Source organism: Rhamphochromis sp. 'chilingali', assembly GCF_963969265.1.
Source record: "Rhamphochromis sp. 'chilingali' genome assembly, chromosome: 3".
Lineage (NCBI taxonomy): Eukaryota > Metazoa > Chordata > Actinopteri > Cichliformes > Cichlidae > Rhamphochromis > Rhamphochromis sp. 'chilingali'.
The window spans coordinates 26,556,307-26,580,800 of NC_137931.1; the positions used below are offsets into that span (position 1 = coordinate 26,556,307).

Here is a 24,494-nt window from a genome sequence, read left to right on the forward strand (position 1 = left end):
TACAATGAAAGTAGAAAACTGGAAACCAGGAAGACAAAATAATGATTCAGCAATGTACAAAGCTGAGAACTAATACATTTATAACTGTTTTCTAAAGGATCATTTAATGCCATTACAGGCTAGCTAAAGTCTAGCTATCGCTTCATCATTCTAACAGCAAAAGTAAAAATCACAATGAGCCCTGGATGCTCATTAAACTTGTAACCATAGACAATAATGTGTGAATGTCTCTGAGCAGTTTGTAAATTCATCTTTTGGGTAACTGCTGTTCAGTGATTCCATAATTTAAAACAGTTTAAAACATTAACTGACTGAATCCATGAATCTGAAAACGTGTTTCTGAGTGAAAGAGACAGACATGTACAGACTATCTGTTCAACAGTCAGAGCGTTTCTCTAACAGGAGGAACCTCTTTACACTCAACTCAGCACAGAGTAACTGAGGAACCAGGAAACCAGACTGTAAATCCAGGATAAAGAGGTTCAGTGAATGTGGTGTTGAAGGTGTGGAGGTGGATCAGAGTGTCAGAGGAGACTCTGTAGAAGGACAGAGTGCCAGCAGGATAATCCACATACACTGCTACTCTGTTAGAGACAGAGGAGGAGGAGGATGGGGGGTACAGATATGTTTCTCTGTTACCGTGAACGACAGAGTAACCCTTAACATTAGAGGAGAACAGACTCCAGGACTGATCATTCCTTCCAAACACACAGTCTTTACTGTCTCCTTTTCTTCGGATTGTTCCATAGCTCACCGATATTTGAACCTCTACTTTCCACTCGACCTCCCAGTAACAGCGACCAGTCAGACCATCTCTACACAGCAGTTGAGGATACTGGTAATCAAATCTGTCTGGATGATCAGGATATGAATGAACCTCCTCAACATGTGTCACCTTCCTGTTGTTGTCAGACAATTTGAGATTTCTGTGTACTGTGTTTTTGTCGATTGTGAGTTGACAGGAATCTGATGGAGAGAACAAACACAATCCAGCTGCAGTTATTGATCCATCATCTGTTCATTGATTGACACTTTGATGATGACTCCTGACATAAGAGATGTGAATTAGTGATGTGACAGTTTGAAGATGGTTGAATGTTTTTAATGAATCACATTAAAAACACACTTACACTTCCTCAGACCTGGTCTCAACCATCGGACTCCAGCAGGCTCCACCCTGAAAGGAGGAGGGGGATCAGACCAGCAGAGTCTCTTTCAGCATGCACACATGGACATTACATTGCTCTCATACACATTGTTAAGTTTTTATTTTTTCATTTTTAAATTGCATTATTTAGTTCATTTAAATCAAACTGAGGTTCATTTTCTACGTTGGAACAGTCAAACATTTTGACACATTTAAAGAAAATGTCTCTAAAGTCCCTTCCTGTGGTTGTCATGTAAGTATCTTCAATCAGACCGTTATGTTTTTTTGCTTTTATTACTTCTCTTAAATATAACCTGGTCAAATAAGTTTAGATATTACATAAGTAATCAGATTTTCAATCTGACATTTTGGTATATTTTATTACTGATTAAATGAATCAAGTGGATTAAATTACTGTTGATTTCAACTGTTCCTGGATAGAAATACACATCGATACAGAAATGATTTAATGCCACGCTGAAGAAAGACTACTAGTTACAGCAGCAATTAGAGATATATTAGAAAAGTAAAATCAGAAAAAGGTAAATAATGGGGCTCTATGGGTGTAGGTGACTGGGCAGGACAAAGCTGGCCCTCTTTACCAGTCTACCAGTTTGTGGTTTCGAAACAGTCCCTCAGCATCTCATTGGGTTCTGTCAGGTCACACATTTTAACAATTTTGCTGAATTTCTTCAGGGTGAAATGATGTGGATTCAGGCTTTTAGAAATCCACCACATCCCCTCCGACCCGATCTACAGAGCTCACTGCTGATGGTGTTTTATTCACCTTGGGGATGTAGTCTGAAGCAAATGTTGGAAGCTGTGATCTGAAAAGCTGAGTGGGGATGAGGGGTGGCATGGGAATCGATGCATGGAGTTGCTTATTATCAAGTCAGTCTGATTGACATTTCTAGATTAAATAACTCTGTGAGTTAGTGTAATGTTCATCTGAACTGAAATTAGTCTGTGGAATTGGAAGGTTTCTTTGTAATGATGTAATTAATTCATAATTCATTAATATTAAGTTGAAATTCATGGGACCACAGGGCCCAGCCTTTGCTCCACATGTGCATCAGTGAGCCTTGGTCACTCATAACCCTGTCACTGATTTACCACTGTTCCCTGGACCACTTTTTATAGATACTGACCACTGCAGACTGGGAACTCATAATAAGAGCTGCAGGTTTGAAAATGCTCTGATCCAGTCATCCAGCCATCACAATTTGGCCATTGTCAAACTCACTCAAATCTTTAAATTTGCCCATTTTTCCTGCTTCTAAGTCAATGTTGAGGACAAGGTATTCACTTGCTCCCTAATGTATCCCACCAACTAACAGGTTAGTGTTATTCACTTTAGCTGTTAGTGGTTATGATGTTGTGCCTGATCTGTGTATAAACACAGTATGCAAAATAGACTGTTCAATGTGAGTGAAGTTAACACTTTGATTTTCTGTCATTGTTTTCTGAATTACTGTGGACACATGGCACTGTGCATCAACATGATGCACACCAGTCTTCAACTGAACAGGGCAGAATATTGACCTCAGAACCTCTGCCCTCAAAGAATAGGTATGTTGAATGACACCCTTTTAAGCAAGGGATTTCACAAGCTGGAATACTGTATTCTCCTCTGAACTATTCAACATGTTTTGAGCAGAGAGACTGTCACAGAAAGCAGAGCACAGACTTTTACAGAAGGCATCAAAGGCACAGGTGTTCATGTAACAGTGCTGTCCTTTGCCAAGCTTGACTGGCTGTTGATTATTTCCATTTTTACTTCTTTCTTTTTTTACTGGATCTGAGTGGAGCCATTCAGGACCAAGGGAGAAGTATGAAGTCAATTTCCTCTTCTTTGGTGGGACTGCAAGACCTCTCCAGTTTGTGGAGGCCTGGTGTGGATTCTGAAGCTTTACCATCCTGTCCAGCAACTTCTGCTTCTTTTCACAGCAAAGGTCACACACTGGACCTTGTTTTTTTTACTTTGGGTTTAAATAATGATTTTATTTGCTCTGAGGACATTTTTATTTCTGATCACTATGTTATTATTTTTAACTTTTCTTTTAATGAGCCTTTGTCCCCCGTTATACGGATGGTTAGCTCTCGCATCTTAAACTCCTCCTCAGCAGAGAAATTTGTGGATGCTTTTAACTTACAGCTATCTCCTCAAAATGGTATTGATTTCTCAACCAGTCTTTTTAATAATTATTGCCTTTCTATTTTAGATGAAATTTGTCCGGTTAAGACGAGGAGTGTTTCTGCCTCCAAATCTCCTCCTTGGCTAAATGACAGTATTCGTTGTCTAAAATGTGATTGTCGTAAAGCGGAGCGCAGGTGGAGGAAAACTCATCTAAATGTTCACCTCCTCTATCTTAAGGACCTTTTAGCTTCTTTTAATAATGCGATCGGAGATGCGAGGGCTGCCCATTTCTCACACTTGGTTACAAAGAGCAGAGGCAATCTTAAGGTGCTATTCAACACCATAAGTGACATTCTGTTCTGCCTGCAGCCCCTATTTTTTCTAACGAGGACTGTGAAAATTTTCTCTCTTTTCTGCTTGCAAAAATTCATAACGTGAGAATCAATTTTACACACTCAGCACCTGTTATCTCGATCTCTACCCCATCTCGGCCCATTATCTTGGATACTTTCTCTCCTGTTTCACTACCTGAGCTAGTGAAATTAGTGAATTCTGTGAAAGCATCCTCCTGTTCACTTGACATTGTACCTGCATCATTATTCAAAAATGTCTTCCAGTCTATTGGCCCATGTGTGCTGACTTTAATCAACTCTTCACTGGCATCTGGTATAGTTCCGGTTCATTTTAAAAACGCTGCTATTCTCCCACTTTTATCTTGATGAATAATGATGCAGGAAAATGCTCTGTTCTACTCATGTTGGACCTCACATCAGCTTTCGACACAGTTGACCATCACATCCTCATTGAAAGGCTGAAAAATTGGGTTGGTGAATCTGGAACTGCATTAGAGGGGTTCTCCTCTTATCTCCATCACCAATCCTTTTCTGTGGCAGTCTCCGATTTTAGGTCATCCTCTACCTCCCTTACTTATGGTGTCCCTCAAGGGTCAGTTTTGGGGCCTTTATTGTTTTTAATATAGCATATAATGGGCTCTTTTGAGGACATTTCTTATCACTGTTATGCTGATGATATTCAGTTGTACGTTTCTTTTATGCCCGAGGATTTATCTAAGCTTCAGCATCTGAATGATTGCTTAGATTTGATCAAACGTTGTGTTTAATTTAACAAAAGTGTAAAGAGCTATTGGCGTCATCTTTTCACCAAGTTCTTTGCACAGATTTTGCCATATTTCAACACTTGGAGTTGAAATGTTTCATTTTTTTTGACTGCTTCTTTTGAAGCACCAAGGACTTCCAACACTGCAGTTTTGTTTACCACTGATTTCTTTGGCATCTGTTAAGCAAAATTAAAAAATATATTATATTACTGCTTTAATTTGGTTATAACTGTAGTTCAAATAATCAAGTGAAAATAAAATTACTTACTTTGATGCACTGCATTGAAATAGTGAACTGAAGTGTTGATGATTGCTGTTGATCACGATATCTAGCTTAAAATGGCTTCTGTGCCAATTTTAAATTCCTGTTTTGTTCAGTTCAGCTGTTTATTTCATTTAATTTAACTTTTTATTTTTGTGTTGCTTTAAATAACATTATTCTATGTTGTGCACTAATTTAGAAAAACACTGCCGTTTGTTCATAAAAAGTGCTATGAATAAAAACTTTTTTTTTTAAATTCTGCAAGCTTGCATGCTCTAAAATGTACAGAAAAAATGCCTGGTGCTTGTCAGGTTCTACCACAGTTTTAATTATAAACCTTTTCTAATGATTTATTTTTGATCAAGCCAGGCTGAAGGTTTCCCCTGCGTACAGTCTTTCTGCTAGGATAAACAGGCCGTAAACCTGTCTCTATACAAAGAATACAGAAATACTGAAAATGAGTTAATAGTTAAACCTACAGAGATCAAAATGATGAATAAATGGCGCCCACCTACATAAATACCTCTTGTTATTGTTCAGTTAGACTGGTGTTTTTGTTGTAAGCAAAGGAAAGATTGTTCTCAGTGTGTTATTGTTCATGTCACATCTACATGAAACAAACAAGAGCTAAGTGAAGTACACAGAAAATGTTTCCAGCTCTTTCTCCTCTATCAGATATTCTTTCCATACCTGAGAGTGTCCAGGCTCAAGTGTAGATCCTTTAGCAGCTTCATTCCTGAGTCTCCAGGATGATTGTAGCTCAGGTCCAGCTCTCTCAGATTTGAGGGGTTGGAGCTCAGAGCTGAAGCTATAGAAGTACAGCCTTCCTCTGTGATCAGACAGCCTGAAAGACTGCAGACACACAAAAATAACAATCCATCTGTGAACACTTTATTTTAAATGTTTTTTAGTTTTTCTAAAAAACACATCCATATTCATTTTCATCCATTAAATCAATGTATCTTTATTTATAGTGACCACATGCAACAGACAACAGCTGTTTCAAGTTGTTAAATTGTGTAAGGCGTTTATTCTAGCATGGCTAAAATGTGGTTCAGTCACCTGATCCAGTCCTAACTGTAAACTATAAGTATGAAGGGCGTCTTTTTTCTGAACTTCTGGTTCCATAGAAGAGAGATCTCTATCCTAGTTATACAAATTCTAACAGCCATAAGTAAGTCTGCAGTCTTAGTGTCAAGTGCTCTATTTGAATGGATAAAGTAAGTACCGAACACAGCACCAATTTTCTAAGTAAAGTTATTTCTAAAGGTGCTATTGGCATGAAATTCTCAAAAGATATGTGTAATAACCCATCCAATCCACACTTGCAAAGAAATTAAACCATAGATGTCCTTAAATCAAGTTTTGTGTAATAAACTTAATTTAAGGACACAGGAAAAATGTTTTCTAGTGTTGAAAATTTTAGTAAGAGTTCTTCTTCTTTTTTTCTTTTTTTTCTTTTTTTTTTGTCTAAAAGCTTTTGTTGGCGGTGACAACTTCAAGATGCCTCCTGTATGGAGAAATTAGTCACATGCATCGTTCAGGTGTGGTTCTTCATCAAAAATAATCTTCAAATCTGGAAGGCTCCAATCTACGAACTCTGACCTTTAGATCTTGCTATAGATTTTCAGTTGGATTCAGTTTGGGTGATTGGCTGGGCCAATCTTTACTTTCTTTCTCTGAAAACAATTGAGAGTTTCCTTGACTGAAACATCCACACTCATTTCATTTTCATCATCCTGGTAGATGGCAACAGATTTTTATCAAGAATGTCTCGTTGCATTTTTCCAAACATCCTTCCTTCAAGTATATGAAGCATGCAAGTGCCCTGTGCTGAAAAATACCAATACACTATGATGTTCCCACATCCAAACGTCACTGCTGGTGTTTTGGGGGTGAAATACAGTGAAATACTATGGCATCCAAAGATTTTAATTTAGGTCCAATCTGAACAGACTATATTCTCCTAGTATTTCACAGGCTTGTCTAAATATTTTTCAGCAAACTTTAAATCATGGTGTTTCTTCAGTAATGGATTCTTGCACGATCAGAGTGCTAATAGGCCATGGTGGTTGAGTGAATTACTTTTCTTAGCAACAATTATACCTGCTGTTTCCAGGTCTTTCAGTATCTCCTCACAAGTGGTTCTTGGATCTTGGATAATTCTTTTCACTTGTCTGTCTGGCATTTGTGGGGAGCACCTTGTCATTGTCAGTTTCAGTTTTTTGAAATTATGTTCTTTCTACTTCTGGATTATGACGCCAACAGAGCTCACTGGAACCTTCTGTAGTTCAGAAATTCTTCCTTAGCCTATACCATCAGTATGCTTTGCAGCAATTGTGAAGGTCTTGAGAGATCTCATCAGTTATACACATAGTGATATTTTTCTTGTGTGACACCTTGGTTATGAGACACATAGGCCATCAGTTGTGACCCTGACAAATCATATTAACTTGCATTGAGTGGAAAGATTGCTTTCTAATTACCATGATGTTCCATGCCTTTTTACACCTCCTTTGCTTCATGTATTCAATACTTTTTTCCCTGTATCATTTCTCATTGTCACACATAATTAATGGCCATCTATGGTTTGATTTCTTTGTTTGTTGCTGACATCTGGTGATAATTTCATGTCAACAGCACCAAATAGAAATATATTTACTTAGAAAGTTGGTGATGTGTTAATGTTTATTTTTGCTGTTGTAAATGAGAAGAAGTTGTTGCTCTGGATATAGCAGGAAGCCACTGATGAAAAGCCAATATGGATAAAATTTGATCTCTCTCTTTCTAGTCACTCTCAGTACTCCCACTGGAAGGTTTTGCTTAAGCTAAAGACTCTTCAGGGAGCTTTTAAAGCAGTTTAACCTCAAAGCAATAAATGCTACCCATCAGCACTACTCTGAGACTTTGTTTCTAATTATAGAAACATTAAATAGAGCAATTCCAGTTATTTGTTAAATGTGCACATCAAAGAACATATCATTAAAAAAGTGTATTCAAGTTTCATGACAATGTTACCAGAAGCTGAGGTAATGCCATCTAGAATAAGTATAAATTAAAAACCAAAAATTAATACATTCTTAAACATCAAGCTAAAGGTAGTCACCCTCGTACTAAATACTCATTCAATTTCAGATTTTTATTTTTTGGTTGTAACTTCAGTAACGATTTCAAACTATTCCAAAGGCAATAAGTTCAATTCAATTCAATTTTATTTATATAGCACCAAATCACAACAAAAGTCGCCTCAAGGCGCTTATAAGTTAAACCCTTGTGAGCTAAGAAAACAATTGATGATTATTTGATTTAAAATGATATCGGAACAGGCCTTGCATTACCATAAAAGGGCTGACTGGATATATTACTTTGATTTGTAGACTGTGGCAAACTTGCGACAAAAATAAATAGGCCCAGAGAACAGTTAATATTTGATGTGTTTGTGATGTTCATTTTATATTTAAGGTAAAGGGGTTGCAATTATAGGGAACAACTCGGAGTTAGCATTAGTGTAGGATGTGTTGGCTGCAATGGATTGTGAAAGTCAAGAATAAATATACTTATAGGACTAAGGAATAAGAAGGAAACTTTGAAATGAATTAGTCTTCGTTTATTAATATGGGTTCTGCTCAGTGTTTAACTCAGTCTAATCCTCATGTGTTATCCATCCATGAAGTTTCAATACTATTAACAAGACAATCTACCTGTGTGAAAGTAAAGTTTAGGTAGCGTCTATAAATTGTGGTGACACATGGCATCGAAGAAAAACAAAGTCAAATCACTTCCATCTAATTGAGATTTGCAGGGTGTGAAGTATATCACAGTCAACATTAATTGCTGTGACATTAAATTCCCAATACTCTCATTTTGAGAAATCAACCTTTGAAAGTCCATCTATCCATTTGCGTCTGCTTATTCTTTTCAGGGTCGTGGGGGGTGGATGGAGCCTATCCCAGCTGTCTTAGGGCGAGAGGCGGGGTACACCCTGGACAGGTCACCAGTCTATGACCTGACCATAGACATAGACAACCATTTGCACTCACATTCACTCCCACATTCACACCTATGAGCAATTTTCAAATTAACCTATCCCCACAAAGTGAATGTCTATGGACTATAGGAGGAAGCTGGAGGACCCAGGGAGAACATGCAAACTCCACACAGAAAGACTTTGAAAATATATATTTTAAAATTCCAGAATATTTCATTGCAAAGAGTGAAAAGAGTAAAAAATAGAAATACACCTGGACATGTAATTCTCTGGGTTTAAACTAGCCTGGTAACTGGTGTATGTTCAAACCAGTGTCATGCATATCAGTAATTGTTACCAGTTCAAAAACAAAAGAATTTGAAGAAGAAAAACCTTTTCAGACAATATTCCAACCAAATTTAATTCAAAGTGACTAAAGAATTCTGTACAGGTAGTGGCTTATGCACTAATATGGTTCAGATTTTAAGTGGTAATCAGTGTAAAAGTCTGAAACCTGACCTGAGAGTTTCCAGTTTCCAGTATGGACTCTTGAGGCCAACAGACAAAAGCTTCACTACTGAATCCCGCAAGTTGTTGTTACTCAGGTCCAGCTCTCTCAGACTAATGGGCGGGGAACTGAGAAGTGAGGACAGAGCATCACAGCTTCTCTCTGAGAGGTCACAGCCACTAAGTCTGAAAAACAATGATAATAGTGGTTAAATTAAATCACTTAATATTGAACGTATTAAAGGAAAACAGAGTGTGTACTACAGTTGTTGGTTATTTAAAATAAATTAAATTTGCCCAGTAAAAACACAACTATGCCTATATAATTAAATCTAAACCAGTGAGGAGCTGGTAGATTTAGTCATACTTGTGTAGTACCCACTGACACAGGCACACTAGGCACAGTCTGTGTTTTGTTTTCTTTTTTTGTTGTTCTGTTTTGTTCAGGTAAGTAGAATAAACATTTTAAACAGACACAGATGAGTCCATTTTACTTACAGAGCTTTGCTGGAGGCTTTGACCACGGGCAGCAGCCTTAGAAGAGCTTCCTCTGAAGCAGAGTATTTCTTCAGGTCAAACACATTCATATCTTTTTCTGATGACAATAAGATGAAGACCAGAGCTGACCACTGAGCAGGAGACAGTTTATCTGCAGAGAGATCTCCCGATCTCAGGGACTGTTGGATCTCCTCAACTAGAGAACAATCATTCAGTTCATTTAAACAGTGGAACAGATTGATATTTTTCTCTGCAGACAGATTCTCACTGAGCTTCTTCTTGATATACTGAACTGTTCCCTGATTGGTCTGTGAGCCACTTTCTGTCTGTGTCAGCAGGCCTTGTAGGAGAGTCTGATTGGTCTGAATTGAAAGACCCATGAGGAAACGGAGGAACAAGTCCAAGTGTCCATTTGGACTCTGTAAGGCCTTGTCCACAGCAGTCTCATAGAAGTATTCATCTGTTTCACACTGATGCGATGATTTTTGTTGCTCGTCCAGCAGATTAACTCCAGAGTTAATAAATGTCAGGTGGACATGAAGAGCAGCCAGAAACTCCTGAACACTCAGATGAACAAAGCAGAACACCCTGTCCTGGTACAGTCCTCTCTCCTCTATAAAGATCTGTGTGAACACTCCTGAGTACACTGAGGCTGCTCTGATATCGATGCCACACTCTGTCAGGTCTGATTCATAGAAGATCAGGTTTCCTTTCTTCAGCTGCTCAAAAGCCAGTTTTCCCAGAGACTCAATCATCTTCCTGCTCTCTGGACTCCAGTGTGGATCTGTCTCAGATCCTCCATCATACTTGACTTTTTTCACTTTGACCTGAACCACCAGGAAGTGGATGTACATCTGAGTCAGGGTCTTGGGCAGTTGTCCTCCCTCTATGGTTTTCAGCACATCCTCCAGAACTGTAGCAGTGATCCAGCAGAAGACTGGGATGTGACACATGATGTGGACACTTCTTGATGTCTTGATGTGGGAGAATATCCTGCTGGCTTGCTGTTCATCTCTGAATCTTTTCCTGAAGTACTCCTCCTTCTGTGAGTCATTGAACCCCCTGATCTCTGTTACAATGTCAACACATTCAGGAGGGATCTGATTGGCTGCTGCAGGTCGTGTGGTTATCCAGAGGCGAGCAGAGGGAAGAAGATTCCCCCTAATGAGGTTAATCAACAGCACATCCACCGTGGTGGACTTTCTAGGGTCAGTTAGGATTGTAGCTTTGTGGAAGTCCAGAGGAAGTCGACACTCATCCAGACTATCTAAGATAAAAACAACCTGGAAGTCTTCAAAGCTGCAGATTCCTGCTTGTTTGGTTTCAGTAAAGAAGTGATGAACAAGTTCCACCAAGCTGAACTTTTCCTCTTTAAGCACATTCAGCTCTCTGAAAGTGAATGGAAATATGAGCTGGATGTCCTGGTTGGCTTTGCCTTCAGCCCAGTCAAGACTGAACTTCTGTGTTAGGACTGTTTTCCCAATGCCAGCCACTCCCTTTGTCAACACTGTCCTGACTGGTTGTTCTCTTCCAAGTGAGGCTTTAAAGATGTCTTCTTGTTTAATTGTTGTTTCTGGTCTGTCTGGTTTCCTAGATGCTGTTTCAATCTGTCTGACCTCATGTTCTTCATTGACCTCTGTAGTCTCTCCCTCTGTGATGTAGAGCTCTGTGTAGATCTGATTCAGAAGGGTTGGGTTTCCTGTTCTAGCAACCCCCTCAAACACACACTGGAACTTATTCTTCAGAGAAGATTTGAGTTCATGTCGAAAATCTGGAGCAAATATTTCTGAACACACAAAATAAATACATTTAATTATGGAATTATTATTTAGTAAATACGCTTACATTTTTCTTGCCTAAAGAATAGGTTTTTGAATCTATGTTGGTCCATTTCTTGAGACATTCCTAAATTTCCCATTTATGCAGCAGCTTAAATCTTTAAAGACATCCTCTTACTGCTCTGCAGACAGTCAGCCAGTTCCTCCTGCTTCAGTTTCCTTAGGAAGTGCAGTGTGATTTTCAAAAATGCTTCTGTGCTGTTTCTGTTCTCCTCTTTATCTTCACCCTCCAAGACCTCCTCATCCTCTTTCTGGCTCCCTAAGGATTCTGGGTAATCTGAACTTAGAATTTTCTGGATCTCCTTCAGCTCATTCTTCACAAAAGTGATGATGTTGTCCTCCAGTAGCTGGAACAGAAGATGATATGAATAATCCAGCCAGACTGAAATTGACCAAAACCTCAGACGATGGAAACATTAACAATTCAGTGGTCTATAAAGTCCAGAATGGAGTAAACAGAACAGATGTAAGAGCTGTTTTTCTGCATGTACAAACCATAAATACAGAGTCCAAATGTGTCTGATGGTGTTTGGCAGGTTGATCAATGGGAACCTTTGAACTCTTCTGGTCCACTCTATAAAGAGTCATAAAGAATTAGTTCACACTTTCCACACAGAGATAAATACAAGCTAAAGGACACAACAGATGCTTTGCTGTTTGTCTTGGTGTCAAATTGAGAATCTTCTCTCTGACATTTGAGAAGATCAGATCAGGTGACAAGTATGAAGAGTTTTGTTTTGGATTTTGTTTATTTTCATTTTTATGTTTCGGACTAGTCAGGTCTTAAATTTTAAAGCCAAATTAATAAATTTATCTGAACCCCTCTATGAAGTACATCCCATGAGATCAAGAACTTTGTGAAAATTCTTCACAGAGCTTGTCATCCATCTTCATTATTGTCCTTTTTGATAGGTTTTTGTGGCTGATGTTAACTCAGAGTTAGAAATCATGGCTGTTATGCTTGTCTTAAAGAAAGAAATAATTAATTAATCTACTTGACATTTTTATGACTTAAAAACGGGTTACCCTCCCAAAATAAACCATATATCTCACTAATTAGGAATTTCTTTAGTATCAAACAATTTGCACTATCAAAAGAGCCATAACTAATCATAATCACCAGGTGAACCTCTTTTAAAATAAAAACTATAAAAACGAAAACTTTCTAAACTAACCATTAGTACTAATTAGCTTGCAAAACAAACACTCTTCTTTAACAGGTGTTCATATAGTAGTATAACATATGATATAAATGTACTTAAAACGTGTAAATAGGTCAGCACAAATCCAGTACATAGGTACAAACATCTAGCATAATAATTCCCACTCCAACTTCATGGCCTTCCAGTGTATTTAGGTCAATTGTGTTAATACAATATGTAAAAAGTACACTCACTATAGAAACATATCCTACAAATACTCATTCTTCAATCTTTGACTGCTGTATTTATGAAAAGAAAAACTCCCAAAACACACAGCTTTACATACGAACATACAAATGTGTGTGAAAAGAGCTGAGCTGGCATTAAACATAATGTAAACATTTTAAGAAACAGCATTTAGTGACACATTACCTCTCTGCAGCAGAAGAATTTTCTTTGAAATCAATATTAAAGTTCTTTGACTCATCACTTTTTAAGGACACACAGCTGGGTTCAGGTTGATGTTTACGTTTAGTTCCTCGTTTCTTCCTGTGAATAATGATGGAGCAGTGATGTGAGTGCTGAGCTGTGACATGGAGAAGAGTCATGGACCGTTAGAGATTGTCATCTCACCTTTGAGCTGTGGTCTGGCTCTCTCTGGCTCTTTTAGAGGGAGGGACTCCCTCCTCTCTGTCCTCACACTGATCCATGCTGCTAAATACACATACACATCAGCTTACACACACTTTCTACCTTCACCTGCAGAGGAAACACAAATCATTCATGTGCACATCAACTGAAATCTTCTTTTCCATCATGTGTGCTGTCCAAATGTCAGCTGCTTCTTTTGTCCTTCCTCTCAGTGTCAGCTGAATGCAGTCAGACAGCAGTGTGAGGCAGAGGAAGCTGCCATCAGCTGCTCTACTTCTACTATCAGTCCACTAGATGGAGCCATAAAGCACACATGATGCATTCACTGACACACACTAATTCACTGTGACTGGAAGTTTGACCAATTTACAACTTAAAACACTCATAAATATTGTGTTTTACATCTGATTACCCACTGAATGACCACTGAACGACCCACTGAACTGAATTTGGTGGTGAAAAATGTTTGTTATGCTAATTTAAGAGCTGTTGAAATAGACCAGTCAACACTAAAGTAAGGGGTGGGAGGTGAACACGACAGGAGGGCTAGATGCAGGAAACTCAGTCGCTTCCTTTGGCAGATCTAAATCTCAGACTAACCAATTTCACTCTGGCTTAGTGAACAACTGTGGACAGAAGAGATACTAGATGATGGATCTTCAAATTCCTTATCACTAGAATGTTGTGCATCTGGAGAAAATGAAAAAAAGTGATGTCATAGAGCAAACTGCATTTAATTTTTGAAAGTGCTGAAGAAGAATCTCCACCCCACACATGGACTGACACACAGGTGAGCTACTTCCTGGAAGGAGTCAAGACTCCACCTGAAGCAGGACAGGAAGGAGATGCTCAGCAGGAGCAGCAGACTTTAACATCAAAAGTAAAGGTTCCTTCTTTTCTTCTTTTTCCATTTCCTCACTTTAAACATCTCTGATTTTCCTGTAAGTATCACTCTCCCAGGTGACACAGGAACATCTCTCTCCTTTCCTTCCTGTTGGCATTAGATTAAATCTGCCCTTTGATTTCCCTCCCATCAACATGTTCAGGAAGCAGGCACAGCATAACTTCACAAAACCTCATTTGATCTCATGAATAAGATCAAATCAAAGTTTTTCTGTGTCTCTACACAAACAGAAAGCATTAAAGTTCAAAGCTCCATTCTTACTGAGGATGAGCCATTTTTAAATACAGATCATGTTGGGACACAATAAGTAGCTGTGAGCCAGGAAATGACTGGAACTGAATTGGATACAGGCGTGATCAAATTTAAATTCGCGCTGCCGCCGCTTTCCACGCAGCCAGCCCCTTGAACTTTGAATTGTGGACTTTTATGCCGTCTACCTCTGGGTCAACCCACTGAAGTGTTTGGCCTGTAGGGAAAGTAACACGCCTTCTAAAGAGCACAGATAGCCACATAAGAACAGTAGAAGTCGCAGTGCGGGATAAAACATATACAAAAACCTGTAGCATGTCTCATCCCCCTGCCTTCACTTCCTGAAAAGGACTTTTGACTATGGTAATTTAAACATATTTCCAACTAGAAATATGGGGGCGGCTGTTGTAAAGATTCTTGTTTTTCTTACCATTTTTTCCCCACTCTCCTTCAGCTCACCAGATTGGCCTTGTTTCCTTTTCTCACCATTGATTGGCTCTGGACTTTGTCCCTTAATTGCACTCATCTGGCACACGTTATATAAGGACTGCACTCACTTACAGCTCACTCATTTCACTCTCACATAGGGTGGGAGCTGAGGTGAGTTTGATTTGGTCTCTTGAGTTTAAACCTTTATTCGTAAGTTAGGTTAGTGACTTGTAGTCCAACCTTGTTTTCTCATTTAGAGTTTACCAGTCCATGTGTGTCTTCCTTTAAGTTGAGTTACCACTGATTACAATTCAATCAACTGAAATATACTTCAACAGATTGATGGCTGTTTTTTTCACATTCTGACCAGTTGGTGATAACAACCTCAAACTTCCTTTGAACCTCTTCATTAGCACAATAATGAACTCTTCCATAAAACAATCTGGCCATCAAAATCAAACTGGAATCCGTCACGTGCACCAGTGTCTCATATCACATCTCCAGTTTTATAGTTTGACTATGAGCCCAGAGCTTCAGGGTCAAAGTGAAAACTGAGTCCTAATAAACATGTCATCATACTCAAACTTCACTGTTAAAGAGGACCAGACAGTTCTAGATGTGATGTAAAGTGGATGGTGAGAAACATTTCATGATGTTGAAGCTAACCTGCAGTCTTCTGATTAAGACACTCAGACAGTTATTCTGATGTGAGGAGAATACATCTCTACCTACAGACTCTACAAATATCAGCTCACAGACTTTTACAGTTTATTGTTGGAGGAACTTTGTGGTTTGATTGCCAAGACATTAAAGATGAAATAAATCTGTTCTCTACATAAACACGCTAACAAAACCTCAGAGAATCAATTAATCAAAGTTCTGTTCTGAAACTCCACTTTCACAACAAAAGCTGCAGCTGCAGATGTTACTGAGGTTTTATCAGAGACACAGCGATCAAAAATAATCCTGAATTAACATCTATGGAAGATTTCTATGAAAATAAATAAATAATGGTGGTAGAGATATAGCCTCCAGGGAAGAATAAAAATCACATTGTGGCAGTACGCAGAGTTTTTAAATGGTTTTGAAAAAATCAATTATTTATTTATTTAATGCAAATTGCTCATGATTCTATACATGCACATGTTGTGATTATTGAAACAGAAGTTTATTTAGATGAGGATAATAAATTAGTTTTCATTAACAGAACATAACAATGGCATCTTTCTAGTTTTATCATTATCCCTATTACCGCACATTATCAGCAATGAGTGAGACAGGCTATTTAATTTTACCTTTTATTTATTACTGATTTTCTGTCTATCTATCCACACCTTACATGTCACATATCGTTAGCTTCATAGCATAAGTGCCTAAGTCATTGACTTAGTCAAATGACTTAGGCAATTATGCTATGAAGCTAACGATATGTGATCGTTCACACTACCTGGTCTCCCTTACAATCTGTTGGTATTTTGTGTCTTGTTTGTAGGCACTATAGAACTGGTGTAGCTCGTATCAGTGGAACTGCAACTGATTATGTAGCTGTGAGGGACCAACTACAGCAGAACTGCAGTGAATCCCTCAAAGCCTCCATAAACCCATCCTGCAGTATCACTGTAGACTGACAAGCAGCACTCAGGGGGAACCAGCAGGGGGCGCTCACTGATTCCTGTTAAATATTATCCACGAATTATAGAGAATATTTAACAAATGAACATGAACCTTGATGCCCATAAAACAACTTGAGTATCAGTCAGACTGGAGTCCAGCATTTGAACCATCTGAACTCAAATCAGAGCTCGTTTTATAGTTTATAGTTTGATTTGTGAGCCTCTATCTAATCTAATCTGTTCAGAGTTCACAAGAAAACTGAATCTTACTAAATATCACATTACAGTCTGATCTCCTCTGTTAAAGAGGCTCAAACAGTGGCAGATGTGATATGAAATGCAGAATGAGAAACATTTAATGAAGCTGGTAAAAACCTGCAGCCACCTGAAGACACTGACACAGACTGTTTGCCTGAAGAGAAGAGAGTAAACCAAATATCTACTTGTAGATTTTGTCAAGTTTATATTCAAGGCACATTATGGTTTTGAGTCTTTATCCAATGTATCACAGTCCTCATCAGTTTTCTGCATAAACACACTAACAAAGAGCAGCAGCTGATTTGTGATGAAGACAAAACCTCAGAGACTCTAATGAATCCAAGTTTCACTTACTCAGCTTCTTCCAATGAACTTCTTCACTCTTTGGCTCTCCACTGTGTGGACCACGTCTGTTTAGAAAAACAGAAAATCCTCTGCTTCTTCTCTGTGATCTGGCTGCTGCCACATTGAACACTTTAAATCATAAAAGAGTTTTAAGATGCATCTCAGAGCTCAAAGATCAGCTGCTCTACCTTTACCTAATGTCTTTGAACTTATCAATGATTACAACAACAGCAACAACTTCCTGCTGTGACTCTGATGCTGTAAAACAAACAGACACAGCCACACCCAGCCTGCTTGCTTTATTTGAAATATGAACATTTGTACTGCAAAGGTTGAAATATTAACAAATCTGTTTACAGACTACTTCTTCCAGTTAGTACAGATACCAGCATTACTTCAGACATCTGGAAGGAATCATGTTGGATAAATATAAGTAATAAATAATGGATGAATCTGATTATTTGTGAAAGAAAAGTGTTCCTGCAAACAACAACAACAAAAAACAACAACAACAACAAAACCCTAGATACTGGGCAGTGAAATGTGCTGCCCAGTATCAGAAAGCTTTGTCTCAGTCACAGGTCACAGATCCTCCAAAAGGATGATGAACCAAAACAGGGCTAAAAACTGAAACATGATTGTGCTGAACCACAATTAGTACATTTTCAGTAAATTTTTAACTATTTCGAGATTTGTCAGTTTTAAGGCAGCATAGTGGCTCACTGTTGCCTCACAGTGTGAACATCCTGAGTTTGACTCCACCACCAGTTCAGGGCCTTTCTGTGAGGAGTTTGCATTTTTTTTCCTCCCACAGTCCAAAGACATGCAGCTAGTGGGGTTAGGTTAACTGATGATTCTAAACGCCCATAGATGTGAGTGTGAATGACTGTCTGTCTGTTTGTGTTAGTCATATGACAGACTGGCAACCTGTTATAAGTTGCTCAGAACAAAAACCATAATCTGAGCAAAAAAACAAAACATATATATATATATATATATATATATATATATATATATATATATATATATATATATATATATAATGGGCATTATGATGGTGTATATGGAACGCCAGGACTGCCATAATGAATTAATTAAATACACCATTAAATAATTAATTAAATGTGTCAATAATTAATTAAAATTGGAATTAATTAATTAAATAAATAGTTACGACACATTTAATTAATTAATTATTGACACATTTAATTAATTATTTATGTATTTCACATTTTAATTAATTATTGACACATTTAATTAATTATTGACACATTTAATTAATTATTTAATGATATATTTATTTATTTCATTTTGGCAGTCCTGACGCCTGGCTCTCGTCATGAAATAATTTTATCTGTCAGCCTCACCCATCAAACTCAGGGGGCGGGGTTAACGCTGCCCATGCAGCTTCTCTAACATTTGATTGGTTGCCGTGCAAAGTAAGTCAAAACAGGTCGATCCTAGATAATCGATTGCTTGTGTAGACTTGGGGCAGCCAGTTATCCCAGAATGCAGATCAAATCACAGGCAGCAATGGTGGTGGTGTAGTTTTAAAATACCCCGTTTTTCTGTCACCAGCTACACTTTTAACAGTGTTTTAGCCGCGAATGTCGCGCCGTATGTCTGGTCAGGTTGTCAACATAGAACATGCTTGCAAAAGTGCTCAGATGTTTTCAGAGATTTCACTAGCTCTGCTAACAATTAGCATGCAGAGTGCACCCAGGGGGTTACGTTAACCGGTTTGTTTACATATTTCACTCTCCGTGTTCCACATGTTGCATTCGCAGATTCTCATTTTCACCGAACGATCGTCTCTTTCCGCCTGGTCTTGTGTCTCTGTGCTTCTGTAACATAAAGAACGAGCTGACATTTTTCTCACGAAACCAGCGATCAGCTCAGCAGACCCTCAGTTTACCTGCATGCATCCTCCTCCTCATCTGTCAGCTGTTTAACACCTGCTGCTAATTCAAGAAACACGCCTAGTTACCTGGTGATAGTCACAGTTTAACTGGGCAGCCGGTGCTCGATATAACGCAATGTCAGCGCATTTTTCTGCACAAGATAAGTAAATATAGTGTTTTCCCCGAGCGCAGAGCTGCTGGAGCTTGTTTCCTTACAGAGCACTTTATAGGCGAGCCAGCTTTATCAGCGGCTGATGTCCAATCACCAGCACACAGCTTTGAAACCTCAGCTGAGTTTTAGCTCTCAGTGGTTAAACGCTGGACTTCATTCACTCAGGTTCTGTCTGTCGGGTCACGTTTACTTCGCTGTTTTATTTACAACTGAGCAAATCGGTTTGGCTGAGGTTAAAGTTACGTTTCATAACTGCATAGTTTCACAGACGTTTAATGGTTCACTGGCACATGTGTTAGACTGAACTATCATCTAAATATCATCTGTTTTTTAATAGTTATTCAACTGTATTCTAAGCACCAGCTGTCTGTTAGAATGTGATTTTTTCTCTCTCTCTGTTGGCAGAGGTATAAAAATGCGCAGGAAAATCTGACATGCATGGCGAACTTCACCGACGATATTTAGGGAGGAATAAACACACATCAAACATAAATGAACCATTTGCCTGTCTCCATAATTGAGAGCATTTTCTCTTCTTATGTCAACTCTCTCTCTCTCTCTCTCTCTCTCTCTCTCTCTTTTTTTTTTTTTTTTTTTTTGCTTTTTCGGTCATGTTATGTTTACCTGTCAAAGGCTTGTTACAAACTATGAAACACATTGTGCAGACTTCTGGATGTTAGAAGAAAACTAATACTGCTCATGAATGAGACTAAAGGCAGGAAGGTGTCCTTTAAAACTAAACATGTTAATAGGACCTCCCTATTTATATCATAGTTTATGATATAGCACGTGTATTTCAGTAATAGCCTGCTGAGGCCACTATACGTGCTGGCCTCATATCAAATGTGAAGGCAGACTGAGTCTATGTTTGACGTTTTTTATATCTAATCTTCCTTTTCAAACATTTAAACAGCAGCGAGTCTGCAGCTGAGGGAATACAAACTCAAATTGTCGGAACAGGTTTGCTGGTTTCTTGGATTCATTTGGTGATTTATTAAATGTATAACTGTTATTCTAATCTGCTGCTGAGTCTCTTACACTTTTCTTTATGCTGTATATTTTCACGTCTCTGGAATAGTTGGCAGTTAGATAGTCAGCTGGGAAACTTTGTGTTAACTCATGGAGCTGAGGATATCGTGGATATGCTGACCTCGCTGCGTGGTGTACAGAGCGAGGTCAGCATGATTAATATTCACAATAAAAATATTAGCCGAACATCATGAAGTCTGTATGTGTTTCATAGTGTCGAACAACCTTTGTACAGTTAAAGCCAGCAGTTACTACATGACGGAAACACCAACGTTATCTCTTTTATGTGTTTATACACAGGTCACGCTGATTACTGAACAAAAACCCAAAGATCAGATGTTAAACAGATTTATTTGCTCTCTCTCCTCCTTAAACATGTTTTTAATGTTAGTTATAATTCAGAATTGGCGACTGAAACACGTAGGACACATAAGAAAATCAGGAAATAAAACATCGATAAATATAACCTCAGTAAAAGAAGTCAGCGGGGGTTACTACAGCTGTGTACCGGGGCCTGCGCTTTGTCGGTGGGATTGCTTGCGAGGCGAGCGGGTCTATCCCACGCTTTGCCGTGAGACTGGGACGACATCTCCGAAATCATCGAAACACTTTTGCAAAGAGGCTGTATCTTGACAAACCGACCAGACACATGAAGATTAAACCACTACATTCTCGGCTAAAAAAATATTAAAACGGTATTTGGTAACACACAAACAGGGTTTTTCAAAGCTCAGTTCTGTTAGCTTCCACATGCCGGTTGTTGTGTGCTAGAAACAATGGCCACCAGGCCAAAGCAATGGTTTTGACTCGATCAGCGTTAACCCCGCCCCCTGAGTTTGATGGGTGAGGCTGACAGATAAAATTATTTCATGATGAGAGCCAGGCGCCAAGACTGCCAAAATGAAATAAATAAATATATCATTAAATAATTAATTAAATGTGTCAATAATTAATTAAAATGTGAAATACATAAATAATTAATTAAATATGTCAATAATTAATTAATTAAATGTGTCAATAATTAATTAAAACGTGAAATACATAAATAATTAATTAAATATGTCAATAAATAATTAATTAAATGTGTCAATAATTAATTAATTACATATATCATAACTATTTATTTAATTAATTAATTCCAATTTTAATTAATTATTGCCACATTTAATTAATTATTTAATGGTGTATTTAATTAATTCATTATGGCAGTCCTGGCGTTCCATAGGTGTAGACATGAGGAGTCAGAGAAGAGTGTAGTCGTGACAGAGCTGCTGACTTTACAAAGTAAGGTAAACCTATATTATAGGAAGTATGTGAAGAGATTAAACTGATAATGCAAGCTAAAAATAAAACACACGTATGACTGTGTGTGACAGGAAAAGTAGTGAACAGAAGTTTACAATTAAAAGTGCGGCATGTTTGAAAAAGTTTGGTCCGTGACACTGAAAAATAGCTGCATAAGTTACCATTGGGAACATACCCCTGTAAGAACCCTGACATTACCTTGATAAGATCAAATCCTGCTTCGTAGTACAGACCTCAGTAACAGGACGTGTTCCAGTTGGATTCTTATATGTTGTGAGTAGAAGGACTAAGAAGGACTGGTGTTTCCCAGTCTGCAGTCTGCCTGCAGAAAACGAACCAATGGAACAAATTGAAACTGATTATTTCACACACATATTTCAGCTCACAGCTTTAAAATTACAACATTAAACCGTTGTTACTACAGAGAAATCTATCGTAATTTTTAAAAACACTTTGATTTAATACATTTCTGAGAAAGATCAACAAAGATCCATGAAAAGGACTCCGATTTATTCACAGATTAATTATTTATCACTGGAAACATTCTTCATGTGATCATGATTCTGTTTGCCTGTAGACGTAGTTCACGTTAACATCGATCTTTTTTTAAATTTAATGTTTTAGCAACATTTTATCTGTACTTAAGAGTTTTGAATATTTCAGTGTAAAATGCTGTCAGAGCACATCCAGACTCTCTGTAGATGTTCAACAACTCCCCAAAAATATATTCAGTGATGTTTGGAAGCAGTCATGTAGGGAAAAAGCTGCCCTGATGTCCACAAACTCAGTATTTCTAGATATGTATAGATCTTACCGAGATCACCGGCTCTGTCTCTACTTTGATGACAGACTGATGACATCAGCACTCATGCTGAACACAGAATGTGGGGAACTGATGAACTGATGTCTAACTGGAATTTAAGGTCTTTAAACACAAACTTGTGCAGATTAATTGTACTCTGATATCAGCTTTAGGAATAAGGTAATGATTTACAGACAGCTGCTTCAGGCTCCCCTGGGCGTGTCAGTGAGAAAGTCAGTAACAATTGTGATTGATATGTAATCAGCTTTAAATGATTATGTTTAAATTTAATAAAGTTTAATGAACAATAAAAGTTCATAAAAACGTTTGGTCCAGTCAGTCTCTGAGTAAGACCACTCTTCTGTGGGTGTAAACAGTGAACAAAAGCCTACTTCCTGTTAGAAGAGAGTCAGAGGTTTGTGACGCAGTATTTGTATTTCGAGGTTTATGTCGAATTTTTGTTACATCTATATTAAACAATAATTTACACAGACCTGTCCCTCTATCCTCTGAGTTAAGCTGCTGACCATCAACTAACTGTTTCTGCTCTCATTCCCGGACTCTGATCACACACACAGAAAATGGCGAACAGGTTACCAGTCGCTTTGTTCGTGAGTCCGTTACTGTGAACTATGCAGCAGCAGATTTGTGCTGTTTGTGCTGGAACTAAGCTGCACACAGCTGATGTTAACTTAAAAAAACAAAAACAAAACAAAAAAAACCATCACAGACTGCTTTCATTACCTTCACATGGATACTCACACCGACAAGATCATCTGCGACACAAAGTTCAGGAAAACGAAAGTGAAACTTTAATAAAAAGAAGAAGAAGAAAAAAAAACTGGGACAGGACGGGTTTGTGAGAAAGCTGGTGCTCGGAAACATAAGTTTAGAATCACTTCCTTTGTTTAGGAATAAAAATTTAAAGGTTTGTTGGAGGGTTTAAAGAAGCTGAATCATTTTGTGTGACAGTTAAAGTCAAACACTTGTTGCAGAGAGAGACTGTCTCCGCTGATCAAACAGGTCTCACTGTAATGTCTCTTTAGTCAGACTCTGTCTCTGCACATTACTGACTGAAAGCTGTCACATTCTGTAATGTGAATGCAGATATATCTTACACTACATATACTCCTGTTTTAATACTCTGCTGAAGGAATACATTTTCTATCTGCAACCTGTTGAGTCTTATCTGACAGAGAAGGAAGCAGTGCAATAAAGCTGACATCACAGTTTTTCTAATCTGCAGCAAAATAACTGCAGGCAGTGGCGGCTTTTGATACGGGCGGCACGGGCGGTTGCCCGGGGCGGCATCGTGGTGGGGGACGGCATCACGGGCATCAGCAAAAAGAAAAAAAAAAATAAAAATAAAAATTGCTCGTACTCATGCTGCCACGACGTCATGCCAGCGCATATTGGGAATGTCACAGGCACCGATCGGTTTTCTATCGGCCATTTGCTGGGAGTAAGGGCGCCCTCGTTTGCGAGGTGCGCCTGCTGCTTGCGGCACAGGGAGGAGAGGGCGGGGCGGGGGATTCTCTGGCTGGCTGGCACAGCATCTAATAACCAACTCGCAAAATAAAAACAAACCAACAAACATGAAAACACCAGATATTATAATATAGACTTATAATTTGCACCGATGTTTTTTCGAAATTCTGTACGCGAAAAGTGAGCGCGAGAGCCCTCGGTGCGCCTGCTCGCTGCTGAAGTCAAAGTAAAACTTTATTGTCATCTCCGCTACATACAGTCCAGTATATACAGACACGAGACGACGAAGCTCCAGTTACAGCAGTGCAAGTAAACAAACAATATATATAAGAAGAGTAAGAAAATAAATATGCACTTTAGGACTCGGGGTAAAGGGATCAATAACAATTAAAATTTATAATTTACAGTTTGATGATTTCTCACACACAACCTGTCGAAAGGGGAGGGGGTGCTTCCAAATAGAGCACATTTCATTCATAATGTTGTAAATCCAAGCCCATTTGTATTCATGATTTGAATCCTGGGTTGTGTGAAATCCCAGAAATACACCCTAGACAAAGTGAATCTGTGAACTAAGGTGTAGGTCTATTAGGTTATGTTGTGGTGATCCTCGATATGGGGGATTTGTGTTCATACTGGAGTGCAAAATTAAAACCAATGGAAGATGGACAAGAAAAGTTCAAAGCCATCAGGTGCTCAGTTTAGAAAAAATAGAAAAGAAGAGGAGAAACGA

General features: G+C 38.4%; 1 protein-coding gene across 1 annotated transcript; it reads right to left on the reverse strand.

Annotated features, from left to right (window-relative positions):
• LOC308393298 (NLR family CARD domain-containing protein 3-like) lies at positions 1-23,065 on the reverse strand. The gene is made up of 12 exons (XM_080876961.1): positions 23,036-23,065; positions 21,670-21,793; positions 17,074-17,193; positions 13,249-13,374; positions 13,048-13,164; positions 11,969-12,047; positions 11,592-11,820; positions 9,636-11,421; positions 9,150-9,323; positions 5,354-5,515; positions 1,131-1,177; positions 1-966 (listed from the first exon to the last, which is right to left on the reverse strand). Exons 4-12 carry the CDS (start codon positions 13,323-13,325, stop codon positions 425-427), a joined length of 3,213 nt encoding a protein of 1,070 aa, XP_080733087.1. The 5' UTR covers positions 13,326-13,374; positions 17,074-17,193; positions 21,670-21,793; positions 23,036-23,065; the 3' UTR covers positions 1-424.
• Between the last annotated feature and the right edge of the window lie 1,429 nt (positions 23,066-24,494).

Bases quoted from the DNA above. Each gene is read 5' to 3' on its own strand.
- LOC308393298 (XM_080876961.1), bottom strand. From the start codon at position 13,325: ATGGATCAGTGTGAGGACAGAGAGGAGGGAGTCCCTCCCTCTAAAAGA. The intron at 5,516-9,149 runs GTCAGGTTTCAG...GTGTGTCTGCAG, and splicing joins TGGAAACTGGAAACTCTCAG to TCTTTCAGGCTGTCTGATCA. The intron at 967-1,130 runs GTAAGTGTGTTT...TCTCTCCATCAG, and splicing joins GAGACCAGGTCTGAGGAAGT to ATTCCTGTCAACTCACAATC.